The sequence below is a fragment of the Catharus ustulatus genome, chromosome 6, assembly GCF_009819885.2.
Source record: "Catharus ustulatus isolate bCatUst1 chromosome 6, bCatUst1.pri.v2, whole genome shotgun sequence".
In the NCBI taxonomy this organism is placed as follows: domain Eukaryota; kingdom Metazoa; phylum Chordata; class Aves; order Passeriformes; family Turdidae; genus Catharus; species Catharus ustulatus.
In genome coordinates, this window is record NC_046226.1 from 33,674,938 (window position 1) to 33,696,493 (window position 21,556).

Here is a 21,556-nt window from a genome sequence, read left to right on the forward strand (position 1 = left end):
GTGCAAGCATGGTTAAACAGGGACTTGCCAGTGACACACAAAAAAATCCAAGCTACTTTTGCTCTTTCCTCTTAAGATTTCCAACTTCCTCTCCTGTCTTTGTATCTCAGTAGCTCCCCATGTCTTGTTAATGTGAGTTATCGTTACCACTCCTCCAGGAGCTCGTGTTTCTTTTCTGTCCTGTTACTGACCTCGCTGTTCACAGTGCCTTTACCTCTTCTGCCCCCTACTCTGATATTTCTTTCCAATTCTCCCTGTCCCCACCTCTGAAGCTGTCATAACTCCTGCTTATTTACTTCAGTCCTTCTCACCTACATTTCAAACCTTTCTTCCCTCTTTTAAAAGCCTGATTTCAATTTATTGGGTTTTTTTCCACTTTCACTTCATCAATTAACTTCTTTCACCTTCTTTTGACCTTCACTATTTTCTTCTCCATTTCTGCAGTTCATTGTCTGCTGTTATTTTTTCCCCTCCAGGCCAGCTCACTTTTCCTCTTCAGAGCTCCAGCCCATCCCTCCACCTGGTCTCTTGTGCCATAGTGCCACTCTTCCAGGCAAAGGAAAGACCAGACTCCTTTGCTGCCCCTGTGAAAAGTTAACAGTTTTTTTTAAATATATATAGTATCCACCCAAGAGCTCTGAAGATAATGAATGAAGTAAATCGCTCATAGAAAGATGGCACCTGCAATTAAAGCTAACACCCGCTCAAAAACTGCGGGAGGAGGGAAAAAATAGAAAGGCCAAAGGAGTCAGGATGGCAGTTTGGAAATCACAGGGCTGTACTTTTATATTACTTTTATGTTACTGCCACATGAAGTAATAAATGCATTAAAGGCAACACATTACAAAGACTCATTAAGTCCCTGTATGCAAAGCCAAGTCTACAATTTAGCATGTATTTAGATGGAAAGGGACCAGAAAACTCTGCTTTAAACCTTGGGGCAGAAAAAAAATCAAAAGAGCTTGTAGCTAAGCACGTTACAGACAAGAAAATACATTTATGAAGTTGCAGATGGTAAAGACAAAAGGGGGAGAGAGAACCTTCTGGAGAAAAGAAGGTTGTATGGAGAACTCACAGAAACCTTCCAGTATCTGAAGGGGGGCTTTTGGGAAGACAGAGAGGGACTTTTCATCAGGAATTGTCGTGATAGGACAAGGACTAATGAAAAGACGGGAAATTTGGGTTAGATATTAGAAATTTTTTCATTGGGGGTGGTGAGACACTGGACCAGGTTGCCCAGGTTGTGGATGCCCCAACCCTGGCAGTGCTCAAAGCAAGGCTGGATAAGGCCTTGAGCAACCTGATCTAGTGTGAGGTGTCCCTTTCCAAGAGTGGTGTAGAACTAGGTGATCTTTAAGGCTCATTCCAACCCCTTAACATTCCGTGATTCCGTGAAAAGCCCTGACTCTTCATCACGGCAAGAGACACGCGCAGCACCACTATACCCTGTGTCCTTTAAAACTCGTACTCCATAAACAGAGGAAGCACTCAATGGATTATCAACATGCGCAAACCTCAGGAACTGCTGGTGTCATCGGGATTAAGACGCCTAGCGAGGTGCAACAAGCAGAACGACCCAGCGGCGGCACTGCCCGGAGAGAGCGAGCGCAGCCGGCGGAGCCTCCCCTCGGCTCAGGCCCCTCCCGCGGGAGGCCGGGCGGGCCGGCCCCGCCTGCCCGGCATGGCGGAGGAGCGCCGGTTCCGCTCGGCCTCGGGGGTGCCGATCGCGCTGCGGCAGCGCCAGCACAGCGCGTCCTGCCGGGAGCTGGCGGTGCGCGGCCCTCGCCTGCAGCTACGCTCGCTCAGCGCCGCCACCTCCGCCGTCTGGCTGGCGGCCTACGGGCTCTTCGCAGTCAGCGAGGTACCGGCCCCGCCGCCGCCCTCGGGCCCTGCGCGGCTCGGGCCCGGCCGGCTGCGCCCCGCAGCCCGTGTCCCGCTGTCGCCCCTGGGGGGAGCCCCGCGGGCTGGGTGGCCGCGCGTGTCCCCGGAGCAGCCTTGGCTAGTGTGGAGGGCGGCGCAGCCCCTGGGAAGGCGCTGAGCGCCGCTCGGGGGCATCCCCCGCGCCCCGGAACGCCGAGCTGATGGGTGTGTGGTGGCAAAGGGAGAGATGTGCCAGCCTGGGGGCCGCGGGCTGCCACCTGCTTGCCCCGGTGGTTTCTCGGGTGCCTCTGTTCGTTTGTAGCTCTTGACAGATAGGGTCGGTGCATGTCTGGGTGCTGAGTGATGCCTGGCACGTGCTTGTGATTCCAATGCATGTGCTCACTTGGAGACATGGGTTGTGAGAATCTGGAATTGAGGAACTGAAGAAGGTGAATGATTGTTAATCCCCAAAAGGAATTTTTCTGAGTGACTCAGTGAGCGCTGCACCATGAATGTCATCACATTTCACAGCTGAGGCAGAAAGATGTTTGCAGTACAGATTTCAAAAGCTGCTGATTTCTAAACTAGTGCTTTTGGATTTATCAAAAACTGAACCCAGACCAGTTATGTCCACACTGAAGTCAGTAGCTTGACCGAAGAAGCTGGTCACTGTGACCCATGCTTTGACTGTGACATAGCATTTTTGATCAGTAGACTTTCCTAAGAAATGAAGACAGAGATTGTGTTATGAGTTGTCAGGAGTCAGACAGGAAAAGATGGTTCATGTCCGAGTTTCATTTTTTACGCAAGCATACATGGCAGTCAGTGGTTACCACCCACTGCCCTCCTATGTGTTGCTTTTACACATGCTCTTGCAGCCTGCATGCAAGTGACTGCAATTCTTCCTTTTGCCAGGAAATCAGGTCTGAAAGTATCTCTTGCTTTTTGTGGATTTCAGTATCTTTACTTCATGACTATTTTTTTCCTTCTGATGACTCACATGGTGGTACAGGCCCAGCTTGAGTGGTAGGGCTGTGCAGTTCTGGTTCTTTAGGAAGTTTCAATTATAACTCTCATTCATGGATAGGTGGTCTGGAGTTCTCTAAAACATGTCCCAGAAACAGGTTGTAGGTTGTGGACCTTTAGGATTTATTGCCAGGTCTTCAGGTGACTTACTGGTGACTGTAGTGTCATCAGTTTTATATTAAAATGTAACAGCAATCCCAAGATGGCAGCATGCAAAAGACATTGATCCTTAGACAAAGTACAGGATAAAGCAAATTTTCTTTGGATTGGTATTTAAGGCAAGGAGAGGTTGAGGTTTGAACAAATATAGACTGGCAGTTCAGAATAAGAAAACCACCAGTGTGGGTGGCAGGGCAGTGTTTGTGCTGAAGGAGGGTTCCTCCACTCTGAGAATCCACCTTTGGTTCTTGTAAACATTTCACAACACTTCTTTGTCAGCGACGTCATCTTTGTAGAAGTTGGTATAATACACTCTCATTGATATAACTAGCTTGTTTGGGTTGAGATTTCTGCATTGAACTTGGAAGGGAATAGAATTTTCTTGCTGTTTTTAGTTTCAGCTCCCAATTGTTTTAGTGTATACTGCAAAAACTGATGTAAACCTCATTACATATATATCAGCCAGCCAGGTGAAAAAAAGGACTCTACCTAAATAAAAATGCATTGCACCTCTAGCTTTAACACACAATTTACTGTGCAGTTTACTTTCTCTAAAACTGTGTGAAAGTAAGACCTGAGCTCTGCCTTTTCTTGGCTTGTGTTACAGAACAGCATGGTGCTTTCTGCTGCCATCTTCATCACGCTGATTGGCCTGATCATCTACCTGCACTTCGTGAAGATCGACCAGGAATCCCTGTTGGTCATCGGCTCACTCGGCATCCAGGTGACTTCATCCTATGCCTCAGGGAAAGAGAGCACAACCTTCATTGAGATGGGTCAAGTGAAGGATGTGGTTATCAATGAAGCCATCCACATGGTAAATCATACAAAGTCTTGTCTTCTTGTGTCTGGGCACACTCACATCCAGTGCATTTTCATGACCATGATTTACCAGAGCAATTAAACACAGCACCATCCATAGCTTTACTGACATCAGGAGCTTTATTTCATATTTTTCTCCTTATTCTATCATCTCTCTCATTTAAAGTACTCAAACCAAACAACTCAAAAAGCCAAATCCATCCCTTGGATAATGCCACTGGCCTTGAGCTAGTAGGTTTAATCCTTTGTGTTATGCTGTTCTTACAAATCCTGATGCCCAGCTCCATACGTAGTCAAGATGGAGATGAGAAGCTAAGACAACACAAACAGTGGTTTTTCCTATTGCCATGGTTTTATTGCCATGGAGCAAAGCTCCTGTAGAAAAGCAGACCTTACCCTTCCAGCATGCGTGTGTTCTTTTCAGATTAAAAACTTAATAGAAAAAAAGAGGTAAATTATTTCTGTATTGAGTGTAAGCTGTTGATAAAAATTTGTAGACTTGACTGTGACCTGGCAGGATTTGTCTTCAGCTCAGTGAGTTGAAACAGATCCTATTTCTCTGCTAACTCCAGGCAGTTTGGTAGCATTTTTATACTCCAGTGATTTTTGTCTGTTTGTCTTGTAGCAAAAAGTCATCTACTACCTGTGTATCCTTCTCCGGGACCCTGAAGATCCTCAGGGAGTATCTGAGGTGGTGCCACTCTTTCAGGTGAGTTTGAAAGGTGGAGAAATCCAGATTGTGGTCTCTGTGTGTGCACCAGTTGTCTAAGCATATTTTAATTCCACTACAGGTAGCCTTGACAGTTGCCTTTCCCTGGCTGGGTTGTAAGGGTGGGTAGCTTTTGAAGTCTCATGTAACTACAGAGGGTTTTTTTCATTTGCTCTCCATTCAAACAACAGGGAGTTGTGTCAATCTGAGCCCAGCCAGGAGTTTGCATGAACTAAAAGTCTTTGGCTCACATAAGGTGCTGTGGACTTGTAGAGCTTTCTGTGCAGTCCTGTGCTCTGGGTTACTACCATAACTCTGGCACTGTGCTGCAGTTGATTTTTCTCTCAGCTGTGTGTACCAAAATTCATGAAGCCTCCTTGGCATTGGGATGACTTCCCCTGCCTGACCTGCAGACAAAGATCACTGTACAAACTGTGACCAATTTGCTTAATGTATAATAACTTGTTTGTGTTGCTGTTACCTCGTCTTCCCTCTCTCTTCTCATGCTAACATGTTCTGACTGCTCATAATCCCATTTTTGGAATGGATTTGCTTTGTGTGTGTTCATGCCTAACACAACAATGCCCTTATCCTTGAGGGGTGGTGAGCAGTACAGACATACCTCACTTCTTAGACTGCTGAGCTGTACAGCCCTCTCTGTCCTTAAGTCACCTGCTGCTGGTGACTGTTTTGTAATCTGTGTACAGTTTGTGACTGGATACAGTCAGTCTTCAGATAAATACTTGGGAGTATAAATAGTCTATTCCATTGATACTTGCTGCTAACTCAGTCCCACGGCTGTAAAGATGTTTAGTAACAGTAATATAAATTAGACATTTTCATATAAACAAGGGGAAAAGTAGATTTGCTGGAAATCAACAACTACTAAATTCCAGATACCTGATCCTGAGTTTAGTTAGGTATGTTCTGTTCCAGGTTCAAAGGGTCTGGCTGGCATCTGTATTGTTTCTCTCTCTCTCTTTTTTTTTTTTTTATTTTACCATTCAACTCTGAACAGTTTTATTTTCATGGAAATAGCTTAGCACCAGTAGAGTTGATGCCAGCAGCAAAGGAGGTATGGAACTCTTCCATTTTGTATCTGTCTGCAATTATTTTAACATGCAAGTTAGTATGTTAGTTTTGAAGGAGCGATGATTAGTAACTTTATTGTGTCTCCATTGTGTTTCTCTAAGTTATGTCAGCCTTCAGAAATACAGTTGCCCATGTCACTCAGCCCAGGAGCCCTACTGCACTGAATTGACCTTTTGTTCTCTTAAGTAACTCTTGCAAGGAGGCATTTGATGGACTTTACACAGTAATGCTGTTTTGGGAGCTCAAAAGTTATAGGATCATAGGGACTGTGGGACCGTGAAACTTTCACTTCCTTTCTGGCTTTAATCTGGTCCAGGTTAGAACTGATGAAAAATCATTGTACTTTGGTCACTGTTTGCTGTTTGGGTAAAATTAATCTGTGTTTCAGTTCAGAGCCTGATTCTCTGTTGTTTGATTTCTAGAGCTCCAAGCCACGACTGGACTGCTTGATAGAAGTGTACAAAAGTTGTCAAGAAATCCTGGAGAAGAGGAAGACAGGTCCACAATCAAGTGAAATAAAATAGCTGAAAAAAAGGCAGCAAACTTTCAGCAGAAATCAGAGGATGGAAAAGCAAGCAAAACTGCTCCATGAGCAGAACTTTTTAGGCTCATACAGAAAAGGGTTTTTTCTTGCCTTTCCAGAAAAGAATTATGGGGAAATAGGGCAAAGGGAGACAAGAAAATGCATCAATTTTTTTACTCTCATGCATCTGAAAATTATGCTAATATTATAAAATAACCTTGGCTGGACTGCCGTAAGTATGCATTCTTTGGTTTTTATTTAACCCTTTTTTTGAAAAACACACTCTAAATACCAAAGCTGATGTGTGGGCTCAGATAGTAATTTCCTGATCACAGGAGAATTTCAGAAGGATAAAACCAGAAAATGAAACTGTTGCATTCAGTTATGTTTAATGAAATAAACAGAAGAGATCTGAAGACTGACTTCTTCAGCGATCTGCTTGAAAAAGTCCCATGGGATGGGGCCCTACAGGGAAGAGGGATCAGAGAAATCTGATTGATAGTCAAGGATCATTTCTTCTGAGATCAAGAACAGTCCATCCCAGTGAGCAGGAGGTTAAGCAGAAATGCCAGGAAGCCTGCGTGTATGAGCAAGCTGCTCCTAGCAATGCTTGAACACAAAAAGGAAGTAGACAGAAGGTGGAATTAGGGACAGGTGATTTGGGAGGAATGTAGCAACACTGTTCAAGACTGTAGTTAGAAAAGCTAAAGCCCAGCTGGAGGTGAATCAGTTGAAGGACGTCAAAGGCAACAAGAATGGTTTCAGTGAACTATCAAAAGGAACACAGGGAAAATGTGAACCCATTGCTGAATAGGGCAAGGCACCTGTTGACACAGGACACAGAAAAGATGTGGCATTTCAAGGGCCACATCAGTTACTCTGAGAATATGAGGCACGTGTATTGTTGAAAATTACGGTAATGACAATGTGAATAAAGTTTTATTGATATGTCCTCTTGGTATTAACTTAAGGTTGGAAAATTCTTTGTTGATAAGCTAAAAGTTACTGTAACACTTAACTGGTATTTTTCTCTCTATATTCCGCGACACCTTAGTAATGTAAATGAGGTGACTGAAGTGTCAAAACAAGAGCTAAACCCACAAGCTGGCAGAAGCCTGCATTTGTGCTTATTTTGCATACAGTGCTGTACCCTCCTTGTCCACATAATCTGTAAATGAATGCTTGGCACCATACCATCATGCAATAAGGTAGAGATAAGGGGATTTGTGGGGTTTTTTCCCCACAGTGCCACAAAGTTTGAAAGACAGAGGTTAGCTCATGTCAGAGGAGTATTATGGTTGTCCAAGTGACAGGCAGCAGCTTGGGGACGTGCCACTGCCTTTTGTGTCAGAAAAGAAAAGATGTCTCAACAGAGTGGAGAGTCATGGGCTCAGGAGTGTGCTGGGAATGCTTACTATGCTGTAAAAATCCCATTAAGTTCTCAGAATGTGCACTGAAGAAATTACCACGAAGCTGGGTCACAGCAGGAAGTCTGAAAGATTGTTTCAGCAATCTTTTGAAAGAGTGAACATTCTTGGTGTAGTCCTCCACTTAAGCTGAGAGAAGATGAGCAGAGAGAAACAAGCAATCAGTCTAGGGCAGGTTTGTACCAGCTATGGTTTGTGCCTGGATACCAAATACAATCTATGTTCATTATTGTTAACATCAAGAATATTTTGGCTTTTAAAATAGTTTATTTCATTCTGAAAATAATACTAATTTAATTAATGATTATTAATTCATGAACTGCATTTTATTGAGAACAAACAAATCTCACAGTTTCTTCCAGACAGCCTTTTACTTACACACAGCAGTTAGGAACACAAAGGCTTTTGTCATCTCATTCTATGCTGCATTAACAGTCATTACCAAAAGCATTGATTAAAATAAAAAATTATTTTCTCTACCAAAGAATCATACAAAGTAGGTATCTACACAGGGTGGAGTGTTTGGAGACAGGTAAGCTATAAATAGGAGGAGTATGTGCATCTATCAGAGTGGGGTGGTCCCTGAAACACTCAAGTATTGGTGAATATTTTTTAAGAAATAAGGAAGAAAGTTTTGTGTATCATGCTTCTCAATTTAAAGTGCAATTGTGGCAGAAAATAATGTTTCAGGAGAGCTCCTGTTTATTTAATATCTCTGTTTCCTGTTTGCCCTGGTACAAGTCTCCTCAAGTCTCTGAGGACATGAGTGTTAGCACTGTGAGGAAATACATCCTGTGAACTGGAGACTTCTATGCCTTGAGCATCCCCAGCAGTGATGATGGCTCCAGCCCATTCTGAAGCAGCTTTGTTACTGGTGGGATACCAGAAGCAGACTGTCAAACAGACCTTCAGATACAGGAGAAATTGTTAGGCACAGGTGATAGAGTGAGGAGGAGTAACACTTGGTGTATTCAAATTGACACAGCTGTACTAAGATAATTGTGAGAGAGAGGGGAAATACAAACTACTATCAGAATATTTAGAGACTGGAAAGTATCTAAAGGAAAACAAAAATTACTAAATATCTTCCTAAAGTTATTTTCGGCTCAGAAAGCTTCTACCCTTTTCTGTACCTTCAAGGGATGGTCTTTAAATTAGTAACAAGTGGGTACATTACAGTATGTGCAAATCAGGTCACTGTTCATACAATCTTTTCCTGTCTTAGGTCTGCCATACTGTTTCTACAACTCATCATGGGATGGTTTGAGGTTGGGTTTGTTTTGTTTGGTGGTTTGGGGGTTTTTTTTGTTTGTTTTATGTTACAAAGATGCTCATGAGGGATTGCTGAGAAAAAATTTTGCCCCCTGCTCTTCTCTTTTTTGTTTGAGGCTTTGCACCCATCATAAGCATGAAAAACAACCTTAATGATGTATCAGCTTCCCCCTGTGCACAAGTTGGATGCATCAAGGTTGGTGGCAGGTACTAGGGAGTAAAAACACTGGTGTGGTTGGTTTGTTTATTTGCAAATAGCTCGCTTGCTATTACTGACTTGTGTCTAGTAGTTGGATTCGCACTTCTAATTTGGGAAAGCTGCCCATGAATGCATAATTACTATGAAGTTGGACATGATACTTTTCAAAGTGCATTCTTCTTTAGCTTTTTTAGAATGCTTATCAAAATAGCTGAATGTAAACTAAGTAGATATCAATTTTTTATGAAGAACTGCTATTTTTCTTTTATTTGTTTTAAATCCAATAACTTCATCATGAAGTCCCTTTGAAACAGATCCAAAAAAAATCAATCCTACCAACATTCTTTAGAAAAGTCAGAAGAACATGAGTACACAGTTGCTGACTACCTCCTCCTTGCTTATGGTACATGAAGGAAGCAGGAGTTTGAAAGAAGCAGCTTCTGTCAAGTCAGAATGGCAGAGCTTGTCTGGGAAGATCTCTCCTAGTTGCTGAAAGACAGAAGAAGTATAAAAATTGCTTGTCTTGTCTTCCTTTGTCTGAGATAATGTGCAGTTCCAAACACATCTACAGCAGTGGTTATCAGAAAGTCTTTGAAAGTGCTTGTGTGACAGTGGAGTTCATGACACACTGAGTGCTGCCCTGCAGCAGCAATCTCATGTCTATCTATTACATAGAACAGTGTCAGTTTCTGAAAGGCATTGGTCCTGTAGGTGCCAGGGCATCCTCTGACACTGTTCCACACCCAGTTGTTCTGAGTGCTCAACATGCAAAGACCCTAGGCTTCCAGTTTTATTTAAAGTTGAAAATACTCTTAAGTACTGCAGAACTCTAATTCTATACTCCCTACTTCAGGTCTGAAATCACCCTTGACTTGCATCAGAATTATTCTTGTGAGTTTAATTCTTCTTCCTTCTCAGCAATGTCCTTCTTTCATGTCTGAGCAAGGACACAAAAGTTTCTGTCTTTTGAAAGCTGAAAATGGGAGGGATCAAAGAAAATGTATGTACTTGTAAAGCAACACAGTACAGAAGGAGATGGAAGAATGAGTGCAGATGTAATGACTGGAGCACTGTGCAGGCAAATGACCTGAGGATTGTATTTTGGATGGAATGTGTCATGGAAAGGAATCTTCTGCACAGTCCCCCAAATCAAGTTTTTTTTGTTTGCTTGTTTGTTTTGGTTTTTTTAAGAGAAAGTACACTGCCTCCACCTCTAAGGAACTTTGTCTATTATTATGGAAAAAGAATCAGAGCCTGCATTGATCTGTAGTATATAACCAACAAAATTAGCTCATGTGGAACAAGCCCTTAGAGCAGGGTGGGCCCCTTTGTGCTTCGGGGCACGGAAGGAAGAAAGCACCGATTTTCAGTCTCCCAGGGCTTCTTAGCAGGAGTTCTGCTTCGTGAGGGCTGTGTGGAAGACAGCAGTGAAGGAGTTGCACGATAGTTAATGTAGCTGGCAATCAGAAGTGTTGCTTCAACAATCTGGGAAAAAGAGAAAATTATTAACTGTAGCTCAACTAGAGGTAAGAATGCCCTTTGATTTTTAGAATCTATTGACCTCATAGCTTTTGTAAATGGCTTTCTTCCATGGAATTGTTCAGTTTTAAAATGAAGCTCTGTCTTTAAAAGTTGGGTAGAGTAAGTCTCTTGCTGAAAGGTTCCAGCCTACAAAGGATTTGTTGCATATATATAGCTAGTGCAGCAGCCACAAGTACCAGTCCCCAGGGCTTGTACAAAACACTCAGCCCTGATGCTGCCAGCTGGAAAGAAACTCACTTTTCATTAGTAATTACCTTTGGAATTGCCATTGTGAAGAGGAGTTTTTCAGTGCTATTTTTTCCAGAACTTCTTTCTTTCATTTGACTGACTACAATCATGAAGTCATCTCGACAGCCTCCAAAGGTCAGCACAGAGGAGTATGAATAAGAGACCTTCAAATGCTGCAGGCAGAGAGTTTGAACAAGTCATAGTTCTGTAAAAAACTCCAAATGTCTACCTTAAACTAATATATTAGTTTATTTTGTTACTGCCTGCAAGAACATCTCCAACAGCGAAGGGCTCTATAGGTAAGAGATGGCAGAGAAAGCCCAAATGAGAACTGCATTTCTACTTTTCTCCTGGTGTGCTTGATCCCTCACTACTTCACAGTACAGATTTTATTATATTCCAGACAGTGGTAGTAAAGCACACACCATCAAGAGTTTGCAAGATGTATGAACATGTTTGCTGCCCTACCTTACACTGCAGTTGTTATTTTCCTTGGTCTATGGAGTGTTCAAACATAACACTGACTTCCCTCATCTCTGACTTTTACAAAATAACTTCTGGATCCATTTGAAGTTAAAGACAAACTGTTAGTGACTTTCACTGGACTCAGGGAAATGTCTTTCTGTGCTAGGTAAGGTATTCCTCTTAAACAGTGTTCCTCAACATACCATTGTGTTATAATCCAGTATGCTGATACCATCTTCATTCACAGCTATCCAGACTGGACAGTCTTCCAATGAGGAAGGCAAAATAGGCTAGAGAGAAAGAAAATTATTAATTCAGGTATTTCTTGACCACCACAGAATGATGTTTCTGATATAAAAGTTGAGATTTAAGGATAAAGTGAAGATGAGAAAAAATTCTATAGGCTTACTGGTGTGATTTGGTTTGATTTTTAAGACAGCCTTCCCAAAAATCTGCAATAACATTTTCAGATTTACATACACTTTTTTTGATTAGTGACACAAGAGATATAAGGATAAAAAGCCTTTGAAATTAATTAGATGCCATCAGTGTGGTTAAAACTGAAGGAAATGCTAGGACAGAGCAACAGCATGGCAATTCTGCTCTGCATGTGTTTATACTGCTCCTATCTGTCAGGAAGGCAGCGAAACCTGCTGGTTTCTCTACCAGTGCACCCAGTACTGTCATATCAATGCCACTTTGTTACTTTGCTTCTTACAGAATCTTATGCAAATGTGCATCAATTGTCTGTTGAAGATGACTTGTTATGGCTAGTGACATAAAATCTTTCCTGAGAATCTGCTATTATATAGGTAATGCCATAGGCTTTGCTTCTTAACTGCTGAAAAGTTATTACTTATTTCACATTATCTCACCTGTGTGTGGATCTATTCTATATTCTGATTCTTCAGTACACTCAATTACATATTCTGTCAGTAACCTCAAATACCAGTAACCTCTTCTGACAGTAACTTTCTTTAGTCCTGACAGTGGAAATAGCTGTCTTTGAAAACTTCTTGTGCATTTACTCAAGAGGTCCCTTTCATCATTAGACTTTTTTTCCTGTAACCTGAGCAGCTTTGACTTCAAAACAAGAGACAAGTAACCATGAAGAAGACCTCCCTCAAGGTCCTATCATTGCAGCCTTGATGCCCCAGAAAACTCCTGCCTGAGAAAGCTTTGGCAAGGTTTGTAAGGATAGGCAGTAATCACAATTAATTGAAATAGCCAGAAACCTTCAGTATTTATTCACTGAACAGTAGCAGCCCCTAGTGGTTAGAATATAGTCTGCCTTCTTTTTCAACCTATATGGTACCAGGGCTGCTCGTTCAGAACAGAGCTGTTCAATTTTTTCCCTTTCTGAAGTAAAAGCATTTTCAACCTGTGATACCAGAGACTGTAGGTATGTCTTTGCTCAGATAATTCACTCTTGGAAACAGAAGAAAGTGTGCTCCAGTTACCTTAGCAGCAAATATTTTGGTTCCAAAGAGAGGCCATTTCCGGGCCACTGTCAAATAAATCCGAATGCATTCTGGTGGAGAGCATCCCTGCAGCACCATCCACTTTGTCGCCAGCCTGTCTGTCAGCTGCCTTTAGGAATCCAAGACACAAGGCATTATTATGTACTAATGTCTTCCAAGGAAAGATGTGTACAGTTAGAACAGTTAATAAATTTAACTCTTTACTCCAAGAGCTGTTCTACCCAGCACTTACAGACAGGGCTATTAGCACTATCAGTTCTACAACCTGAATTTATTTTAGCTTTTCTCTACTTCCACATATTTTCTCACCTTCCTCATACCTTGCCTGTAGTATGCTCCATATGGAGTGACTCTTGATTTGGCTCACTAGGGATGGTTTGGCAGCTACCTTTCTACATGTAGATGGAATTTGCTTCCAAAAGGAGGTAACTGCGTTAGTTCCACCACTGCATCCCTAAGTGGTTTAAGATCTGTAGGAAGACCATTCTCTTCATTTTAAATCAGATAGGGCTAAGATCTGTGGCAATATCTGAATTTTGTACTTGAGCTCTCTGCATTGTGTGTGAGAACTTCTAAGCCAGAACACAAAAAAAGCCCTGCCAAAATATGCCCTACCAGAATTACTGCACAGCCTGAAGCAACCCATATAAGCTGGCTTTATGGCTCATTGCAAATGTTAGGCATCTGGATTCAATTGATACTTGGGGGAAGTGTAAAACTCAGAGAATTCATCATAGGCTTGGGTTAGTTTGTCAAAACTGAGATGCCTAATTTGGAATTGAAAGGCCTAAACTTCTCGTCTATGGCAAAATTAGTTGGTGATTTGGCTCTTTCTACATCGTTTTTTCTTTTAAGAGAACCTTTTCCTGACACTTTTGTTTTGTTTGAGCTTCTACATCAAATAATCTTGGCAGGGCTCCTTGAAATTTCTTAAATGTAATGACAATTTGGCAAGTAAAAGCTGATTTCAGTGCAAAGTACTGAAGAACCAACAGCTTACCTGAGCTGTTCAGGAGTAATGTTTTGCTTGTAGTGTTTGGGGTAGAATTTATCTAAAACCTGGTGGAGAAGATGCTGCATTTTCATTTGTGATGTTCCCCCAGGACTAGAAGATCCTGGTCGATCCAAATCCCCATATTCTACCTAAGAGAACATTACAGTTTATAGTACAACAGAACTATGAGGTTTTTAATGCAGTAGAACATTCCATGAATTCCCGTACTGGTAACTACTGTGTTTATTAGTCATGCAAAAAGACACAGGCTGGGAAATGTTGTCTACAGTAAAAGTATACAAAGGAGCAACCACTGAGGACACCACCACCCAAGGAATTATCTACTGATCTAAGAGAGTGGAGCATGATCTCAGACAGGTATTTTTTAGGAGGAGACATCTGTATAAACACCCAGGCTTTGGGGATTTATTTTCAATTGGCCAATTAAAACAACAGCATATTTGTAAATAGCTTGGACCATGTCCCCAGCTTTTTCACCTCAGTTGACACAGCTTTAACAAATACAACACTCAGTTTCAGGTCAGTTAAAAACTATTATTACAGTAATTTCACGATTATAAACCGCACCCTTTCGACTAAAATTTTGGTGTGAACCCGGAAGTGCGGCTTATACTCCGGAGCGGCCAATATACGGAGGAAGTTCAGAAATTTGCCAACCCAGAAGTACGAGCCCTGAGCAGCCCTGAGCCAAGCCCACCCGGCCCCAAGCCGAGCCAGTAAACCCCGCGATCCCACGATTCTGTTACTAATTGGCAACTTTGTGAAAGCTGCATGCGGATCCTCGCTGCGAACGAAAGTGTGGCTTATATATGGACAAAGAACAAAACGTTGCTGACACCCGGAAGTGCGGCTTATAATCTGGTGCGGCTTATACTCGTGAAATTACTGTATACTGCTTATCATGCCTGCAACCCACAATGTGTGTTTTATGTGGTAAAATACGAAATGCAAGCCTGGAGACTTAATGGAGGATTTTAGAAGATGCTCTTCCTAAGAGGGTATTGGTAGTGCAAAAGGGGGAGTTTTTTACTATTAATGGAATTCTAGTAGTGGTACTATTTCCATATCTCTACTGAGGTACTAATTGGAGCAGGTCTGGTAATAGTCCAGCCCCACTCTGTTTTTTCCAGTATTTTTCTTGAGAATAAAAGGGGAGACACAGCTGGAGAAAATTTCCCTACAGCAAAAGGTGTTGTAACGTGTATCCTGCTATAATGTATTTGTCATGGTACAGCTGATGGTGTGTTTGCTTGATACATCACACTGTATGTTTGATGTGCCCTTGATGTAAAAGGGAGCTGCTTAGTCAAACACAGCGTACAGCTGAAGGAGGATAAAAGAAAGGATTTCTGCCATACTCACCTGAGCCATTAGAGCCACCATTTCCAGAGCTAACTCCTTATTAACAGGAAATCTTCCATTGGCAATTTCATTGCTCACTTGGAAGGCCAGAAGCAACCGCTCACGGTCTGTCTCCCCTTTGGCTTGGCTCCGAAAATACAGTCTAAAAAGCAGAGAGGAATGTGAAGGTAAAGAGATACTGTGAACTGAAAGTACAGCTGGGAACTTGAACCAAGGTGAGGCAAAATAAAAGTGTGTTTTGTTTTGAGTTTTTTTCAGTGATGGGGTACTGGACAGATCTGGAAGCTGAGGTGCTTCCCTTATGAACAAGATTTGAGCAAGAAGGCTCAAAACATGCTTTCTAACTTTGGAAGCTATTTGAATTCTGTAAGCCAACCACTTCTAGATAGTGAACCTTTACTAAACACAGTTAAATCAGTGTCCATTCATCCCCATCAAGCACAGACATATTTAAATTACGACCTTCTCTGCTTATCACAGAAAAGAGAACTATTTCTGCTCTACCTGTATAAGCTTCTACAAGGCAGCCTTGTAGATGTGCCAGCTTGGATTTGACCAGTTACACTGAAGACTTATTAAAAATTGCTTCAGTTTGCTTCAGTAGGAAACAGGAGACTAGCAGACCTTGTTTAAGAAAACATGCTTGTAAATGAAAGCATCCTATTGTTTTTTATTGCACTCACACTTGGAATTTTTTTTACATGGTATAGCAAGATTACTAGTTGGGGTTGAAGACACCAGTTTGGGGAATGCTTCCCAGAACCATTCCTCATTCTTACAGTCCACAGCAACTAATTCACATATTAATTTCAAGCTGCATCTATGGCTATAAATTCCACAATTCCACTACATGAGATATGCATTCCCATGGATCAGTTTATTTATTTTTATGTCACTTTGAGATTACTACACTATTAGGACCATATTGACCTTACAAATGCCTTATCAGAATCCTTGGTGTTAGAACAGCCCAGCCTTGGAAAGACCTTATCAAAACATCCTTGCTGTCTAGCCAATGCACATTCCAGCCAACAAAATAATTCTGCTTCACTCCTGAAACAAATACAACCTTCTGGGTCAAAAGCAGTAACTTCTGCTTTCACCTCTATTATACCAACTGACAAAGATGACAGAAATTTGTTTCCACCATTACAAAAACAAAACCTTCATATATTCAATATTGAACTCTGTTCAGTTTTGGGGCAGCCTTTGTTTTGCCTGCAAAGAGAATTCATTCCCTGTTCTCATACAGCTCTTGGTTTACTGTGACTCAGAATTCCTATCTGTATTATATGTGATTAACTCGTTCCAATTTTTGATTAAGATCTTTGCCTTGTACTTCCCTTCTCTACCACCTTTCATCATCACTTTTAACATTTCTTTCGTTATAAAGTTTGGGCACTGCTACTACACATCTCTTCCCCAACTCATATGATTTAGAACATTGTTCTTGTATCTTTTTCATCTTTGTGACTGTTCACTTAATTGCAAGTTTCAGCATACTTGTTTTCACTAGTGGTTTTTCCTCTAGGTCTTTCCTCCTCTCACCTAACACATTCTTCAATTATGTTTTAGGATCTAGGTAAGTGAAATTGTGCCAAGGATGCCTTACTAGCATAGCAACAGCTAGTTATTAACTAATTTTAAGTCTATTCTGCCGTTGCAAAGTGGTTTGGGTTTTACCCCTAGGCCATATGCTTTTGTAAATGTAACAGACAAAAACCATCACATCATCCATAGGATTTAACTGAATCTTAGCTAAAATAGTTTTGGCACCAGTGATACTATAAATTACTGGTCATCTACATAGACATATGCAGTCTTGAATGTTTAATTAACAGCAGGAGTAAGGCCACCCAACAGAGGACAGTACCTGTTCTTATAGGTCAACTTTACAATTCTTGTGCCACCTTCATATTTCCCAGGATGCAATTCTTTTAAGGCTTGTTCCCATTTAGAAATGACATCACAGATCTTAAAAAATATCAAGGAGAGAGGAGACACAAACTGAGGTGAAATATATAGTCAAGGCTTGAGGGGAAAGTAAGTGAATAAAATATTGTGAAACACAGAAGATAGACTGGATCAGCATAAACACAGCTCAAAGTGAAAAAACACATCCTTTTTCTATTGCACAGTATGTAAAAATTAAAGCATTCCAACTGAAAACTCCAGCTCTAACCTGCAGGGGGACATATGAATTCTGGTCTGGTAGTAACTCTCTTGCTATGTCTACGTTAGCAAGTAGCAAAGCTCAGGAAGAACAGATCTGCACAGGAAAACAGCCATTCCTAAGTCCCCATGCCCACACCAGCAGTCTGATCAAGTGACCTGAAAGCCCACTACTCTATTGGATAACATCTTCCAGCTCATGTTTCACGTAAAAAGAATCCAATTTCATGCTCACAGGTTACTCCTTAATGTGAGTCAAAGCACGGTTAATCAGAACAATTGCTAGGTTTACTTCTGAAGTGCCCTCCTGAGCCAAACTAAACACTAACACATCCTCTGAACAGCAGCAGAATGTGCATGCCTATACCAAACCCTTGGATGTGAATGTCCAAATTTTGGGAATGTTTAGATTCCAACTTTGTAACTCAGACATACTTTTCATAATAACATAGGAGGGGTTTTGAGTTTGGTTTTTTTGTTTGCTTTTGGTTTTTTTTTTTGTTCCATTCAGCTCCTCCTGGTTATTCCAGTCCTTTCACAAGTGGTCTAATGAGGGCTCCTACTTCTCCTTTGATGGCATCTCAATGAAAGGAATGTGAGCATGAGAAGCCACATGAAATATATAATCAGATCTCTAAACCTCTCTTAACGTACTGAGATTTACTGGTTATTATTTACTTGCCAAGGCAAAGTGATGACTTTGATTATGTCAAGATCCTTTGTTTACTCTGATGCCTCATCTCTCCAGATGGTCCAATTACCAGCAAAGCTCCAGATTACCTGATCTATATCAGGTCATGATATAAACTATATAATTTGGCACTGTCTGTGATAGTTTCTTTTCAAACCATCTATTTCAAAGTTATTGGTATCTTCTCCCTCTGTCGCTTAATGTGAAATTTTACACTGTGTAAAATTGATGGTTTAAGTTCCCTACAGGTATCAGGACCTCTTCAAAAGTTGTCACTACAATTCCTCCATTAATGCTGTATGACAAATTATTCTCACAGATTTGTACCAAAATCTGATGGGTGTCATTGATGGCAGCCAGCCTGCTCAATTAAGGCAGTCACTCAGCTGCAGCATGGGTAAAAATTTCCATATGAAAGTCACAGATGCTAACACTTTATCTGTTTTCTTTTTCTCTTGATCTGAGGCACTACACTCTTTCTTAAAGTGGAGCCATACGCAGTAGAGCTTTCTCCCCTAAGTATGATTATCAACAATGAAAGCCTGAGTTATCTGGAGGTGGCAAGGAGATACTTCATAATCCAACAGATGGAATTTATACAGACATGCCGAAAGATTCACAGCCTAACATAAATTTGTCTCAATTAGAAGTGTCACATTTGATGTCAGTTATGATAGCTGATCATGCTGGCTAGCTCAGTCATGTTTCAATTCTGTAGTCAGGACAAATTAAACTTTAATACATGCTAAAATCTGAGTTAGACTTTCTAAAAATTGACCAATTTATTACCTTCTAAAATAGATTTTTCTATTAAGAACTGTATCAGATTAGGCTAGCTAATTACAGAATCACAGAATCATTTCATTTGAAAAAGATCTTTAAGATCAGAAAGCCTAATCATCAAACCATCACTGTCAAGTCTCCACTAAACCATGTCCCCAAGTGACACATTACAGATCTTTTAAATGCTTCCAGGGTCAGTGACTCCACCACTTCCCTGGGCAGCCTGCTCCAATGCTTGAGAAACCCTTTCAGTGAAGTAATTTTGCCTAATAGGCAATCTAAACTTCCCTTGGAACAACTCTGGGCTGCTTCCTCTTGTGCAGTCAGTTGTTACTTGGGAGAAGGAGCTGCATATTAATCTAGATAGACAATATCCACGCTTATTTGAGCTTAATACATTAAGAAAGATTTATTAACCATTTAGCAATCCTTTGAAGATGCATACTAAAAGTATGCATACTAGAGTATCAGAGGAGAAAAATAAATACCTTCATATTGCCAGGCAAGCAATGTTCCAAATTCCTGCCAGAAGGATCATCTGTGAACAGAGAAAATCCCATATGGGATGGCTTCCTCATTCCTGTTTCCTGGTTCAGTCTCTGGATGAATTCGTCAACTGTTGAGGAACCATCAAAACCTACAACCTGCAATGAAAGAGGACTTAACTGAGGAGAAAACAATTGTGACCATTGCTAGGTATCACAACTAATGAAGGTGGTTTCCTATGGATCAGCATCTCGGGATTAACTGCCAGCTCCAGTGACAACACTTGTGTACTGTCTCCTTTGATATCACATTCTTTCCCATATTGAGACACTTCCAGTATCTCTCCCCTTTTCTCAGCTACCTTTTCTTCCTAAGATCTGCAAAGCTAAGGATGAACTCCTTTCACTTCCATGGAAAATCAGCTAAAACAGCAAGGAGGAGAAGCAGTGTTTATCTCCCAATACCTGATATGTATAAATACCATTGTGCCACCCACCCACATGAAGGAGGCAGGTCACGGTGCAGCCCTCTAGTGCCCAGAAGAAAGGCAGCTGTGGTTGCTCACCTGGTATGTTCCATTCATGAAGTGCACTGGGATGCTGAAGGGGAGTGAGTGGTGGTAGGGATTTCTCAGCAGGATGGACACGATCTCCATCCGGGAGGGCTTGGCTTCCCGCTCTCCAGCCTGCACGGTGCGATCTACTGATCTCTGGCAGTAGATGGCATACTTGCCTATCTCACTCCTAGGCAAAGAGGGGGAGAGAACCACAAACATGCTCCAAGTGCCATGTCCTCTTCAATTTCCCATGCCATGCCAGCATGTTCCTCCCTCAGGCTTTTGCCTATTCATCTCAACAGACTAACAGCTCAAGTGAAAAGCTACAACACAGACTTCAGCTCCAAGGACCTGTAAAACTAAGGCAGACAATGCAGTCTCTAGGAAACAAGAGTATTCCCTGCTTCTGGGTGGACTGGATGCATATCCTCTTCTGTACCCTGTTACGATCACAGTATCTGTCAAAATTGAGATCAATTCACCCTCAAACTTGCTGTCGTGCCAGTGGAATTTAGTTACTATCATGTCAAGTCCTGGTAAATATTGAGCTGTATAATCCTGTGAGACTAATGCATTACAAGCTGTGTTTGTTAATTTACACGGTTGTACGAATTGTAAGTTTCCATGAACCCTATTTGCCAACCAAGAGACTTGACAGAGATTCCAAGCAAGCTTAGATTTGCTGACAGGATAGGGATAGTTACCAGGATGATCAGCTTACTGTCTACTGAAGAGAGTGCTCCATTGAACAGCATCAAAAAGATGTGTCTCTAAAGTCAAGTAGGAATAGTCAACTGCACCTTGCACAAAAATGTTAAGAATGTATATACTCAATAAGTTCTGGATAAATGGAAGGATTTATATGGATTTGTAACTGTGCTATCACTTTGCAGGGGAAAATAATTTCATTCCAGATGCCTTCAGGAGCTCAGTACATGATTAAATCTCCAGTTAAATCCCTACAAGTAACATGGAAATCAGGAGTTCTGGCTTTTCACTCTAGCAATATATTCCTCACCTCTCCAGTTAATGAGCTTGGACAATATTCAAATAAATAATCTTGCTTAGTCAAGAAGCTGTTATGTTGGGTTTACAGATGCTCTTGAGCCCTATGACTTGTCACACTTAGATTTCTGCCCTGCTTTTCTTCCTCTCTTAGAGACTGGATATATACACTGAGATCATCTTTCACGAAAAACAATACCTAAAATTAAGATCTATAATTCTTCTAATTAAGATCTTTCAATGCCTAGAATAGATCTAGACCATAGAAATTATGCAGTGTAAACATTCTAGTGTCCTGCTTGCTGTGTGAAACAGTGAAAGTATATCTACTTAACTGGTCAAGAACCAGCTGTATCTGCTCCATCCAAAGAGAGGAAAGTATTCCTAGAGCTAGGGAGAAGGAGCCATGCTAAATCCCATTTAGCAACTGCTCCAAATCTAAGCTGAACTACAGGTGAACATAGGCATATTTTCATGTAATTTCTGGGTTTTTTCCTAGCCCTAATAATTGTTTCATAGCTGGATCATATAAATAAACTTCCTCTTTGTCTCTGCTTGGAGTATATTTGTTCACAAAGGTGCTTTCGGGCAGATCATCAGCATAGTAGAGCTTGAAGCTGATGTAATAAATCAGTTTCACATGACACAGCAAATCCTTGTGAAATTCAACACTCCCCACTA

The 21,556-nt window shown here is 41.3% G+C and overlaps 2 protein-coding genes across 5 annotated transcripts in view; one reads left to right on the forward strand and one right to left on the reverse strand.

The window, feature by feature from the left end:
• Positions 1-1,673: 1,673 nt before the first annotated feature.
• PIGH (phosphatidylinositol glycan anchor biosynthesis class H) lies at positions 1,674-7,156 on the forward strand. Its single transcript, XM_033063354.2, has 4 exons — positions 1,674-1,861; positions 3,653-3,862; positions 4,493-4,576; positions 6,091-7,156. The coding sequence occupies exons 1-4, from the start codon at positions 1,682-1,684 to the stop codon at positions 6,190-6,192; spliced, it is 576 nt and encodes a 191-aa protein (XP_032919245.1). The 5' UTR covers positions 1,674-1,681; the 3' UTR covers positions 6,193-7,156.
• A 1,770-nt stretch (positions 7,157-8,926) lies between these two features.
• Positions 8,927-21,556, reverse strand: part of PLEKHH1 (pleckstrin homology, MyTH4 and FERM domain containing H1) — a 46,811-nt gene continuing 34,181 nt past the window's right edge. For all 4 annotated transcript variants that reach the window (XM_033063348.1, XM_033063347.2, XM_033063349.2 and 1 more), the window contains 9 exons: positions 19,880-20,057; positions 19,317-19,472; positions 17,056-17,156; positions 15,183-15,324; positions 13,806-13,948; positions 12,785-12,914; positions 11,528-11,614; positions 10,886-11,032; positions 8,927-10,574 (listed from right to left, as the gene is read on the reverse strand). In XM_033063348.1, coding sequence (XP_032919239.1) covers positions 10,398-10,574; positions 10,886-11,032; positions 11,528-11,614; positions 12,785-12,914; positions 13,806-13,948; positions 15,183-15,324; positions 17,056-17,156; positions 19,317-19,472; positions 19,880-20,057 — 1,261 coding nt within the window. In that variant the 3' untranslated portion in view covers positions 8,927-10,397. The remainder of the gene's footprint in view (positions 10,575-10,885; positions 11,033-11,527; positions 11,615-12,784; positions 12,915-13,805; positions 13,949-15,182; positions 15,325-17,055; positions 17,157-19,316; positions 19,473-19,879; positions 20,058-21,556) is intronic.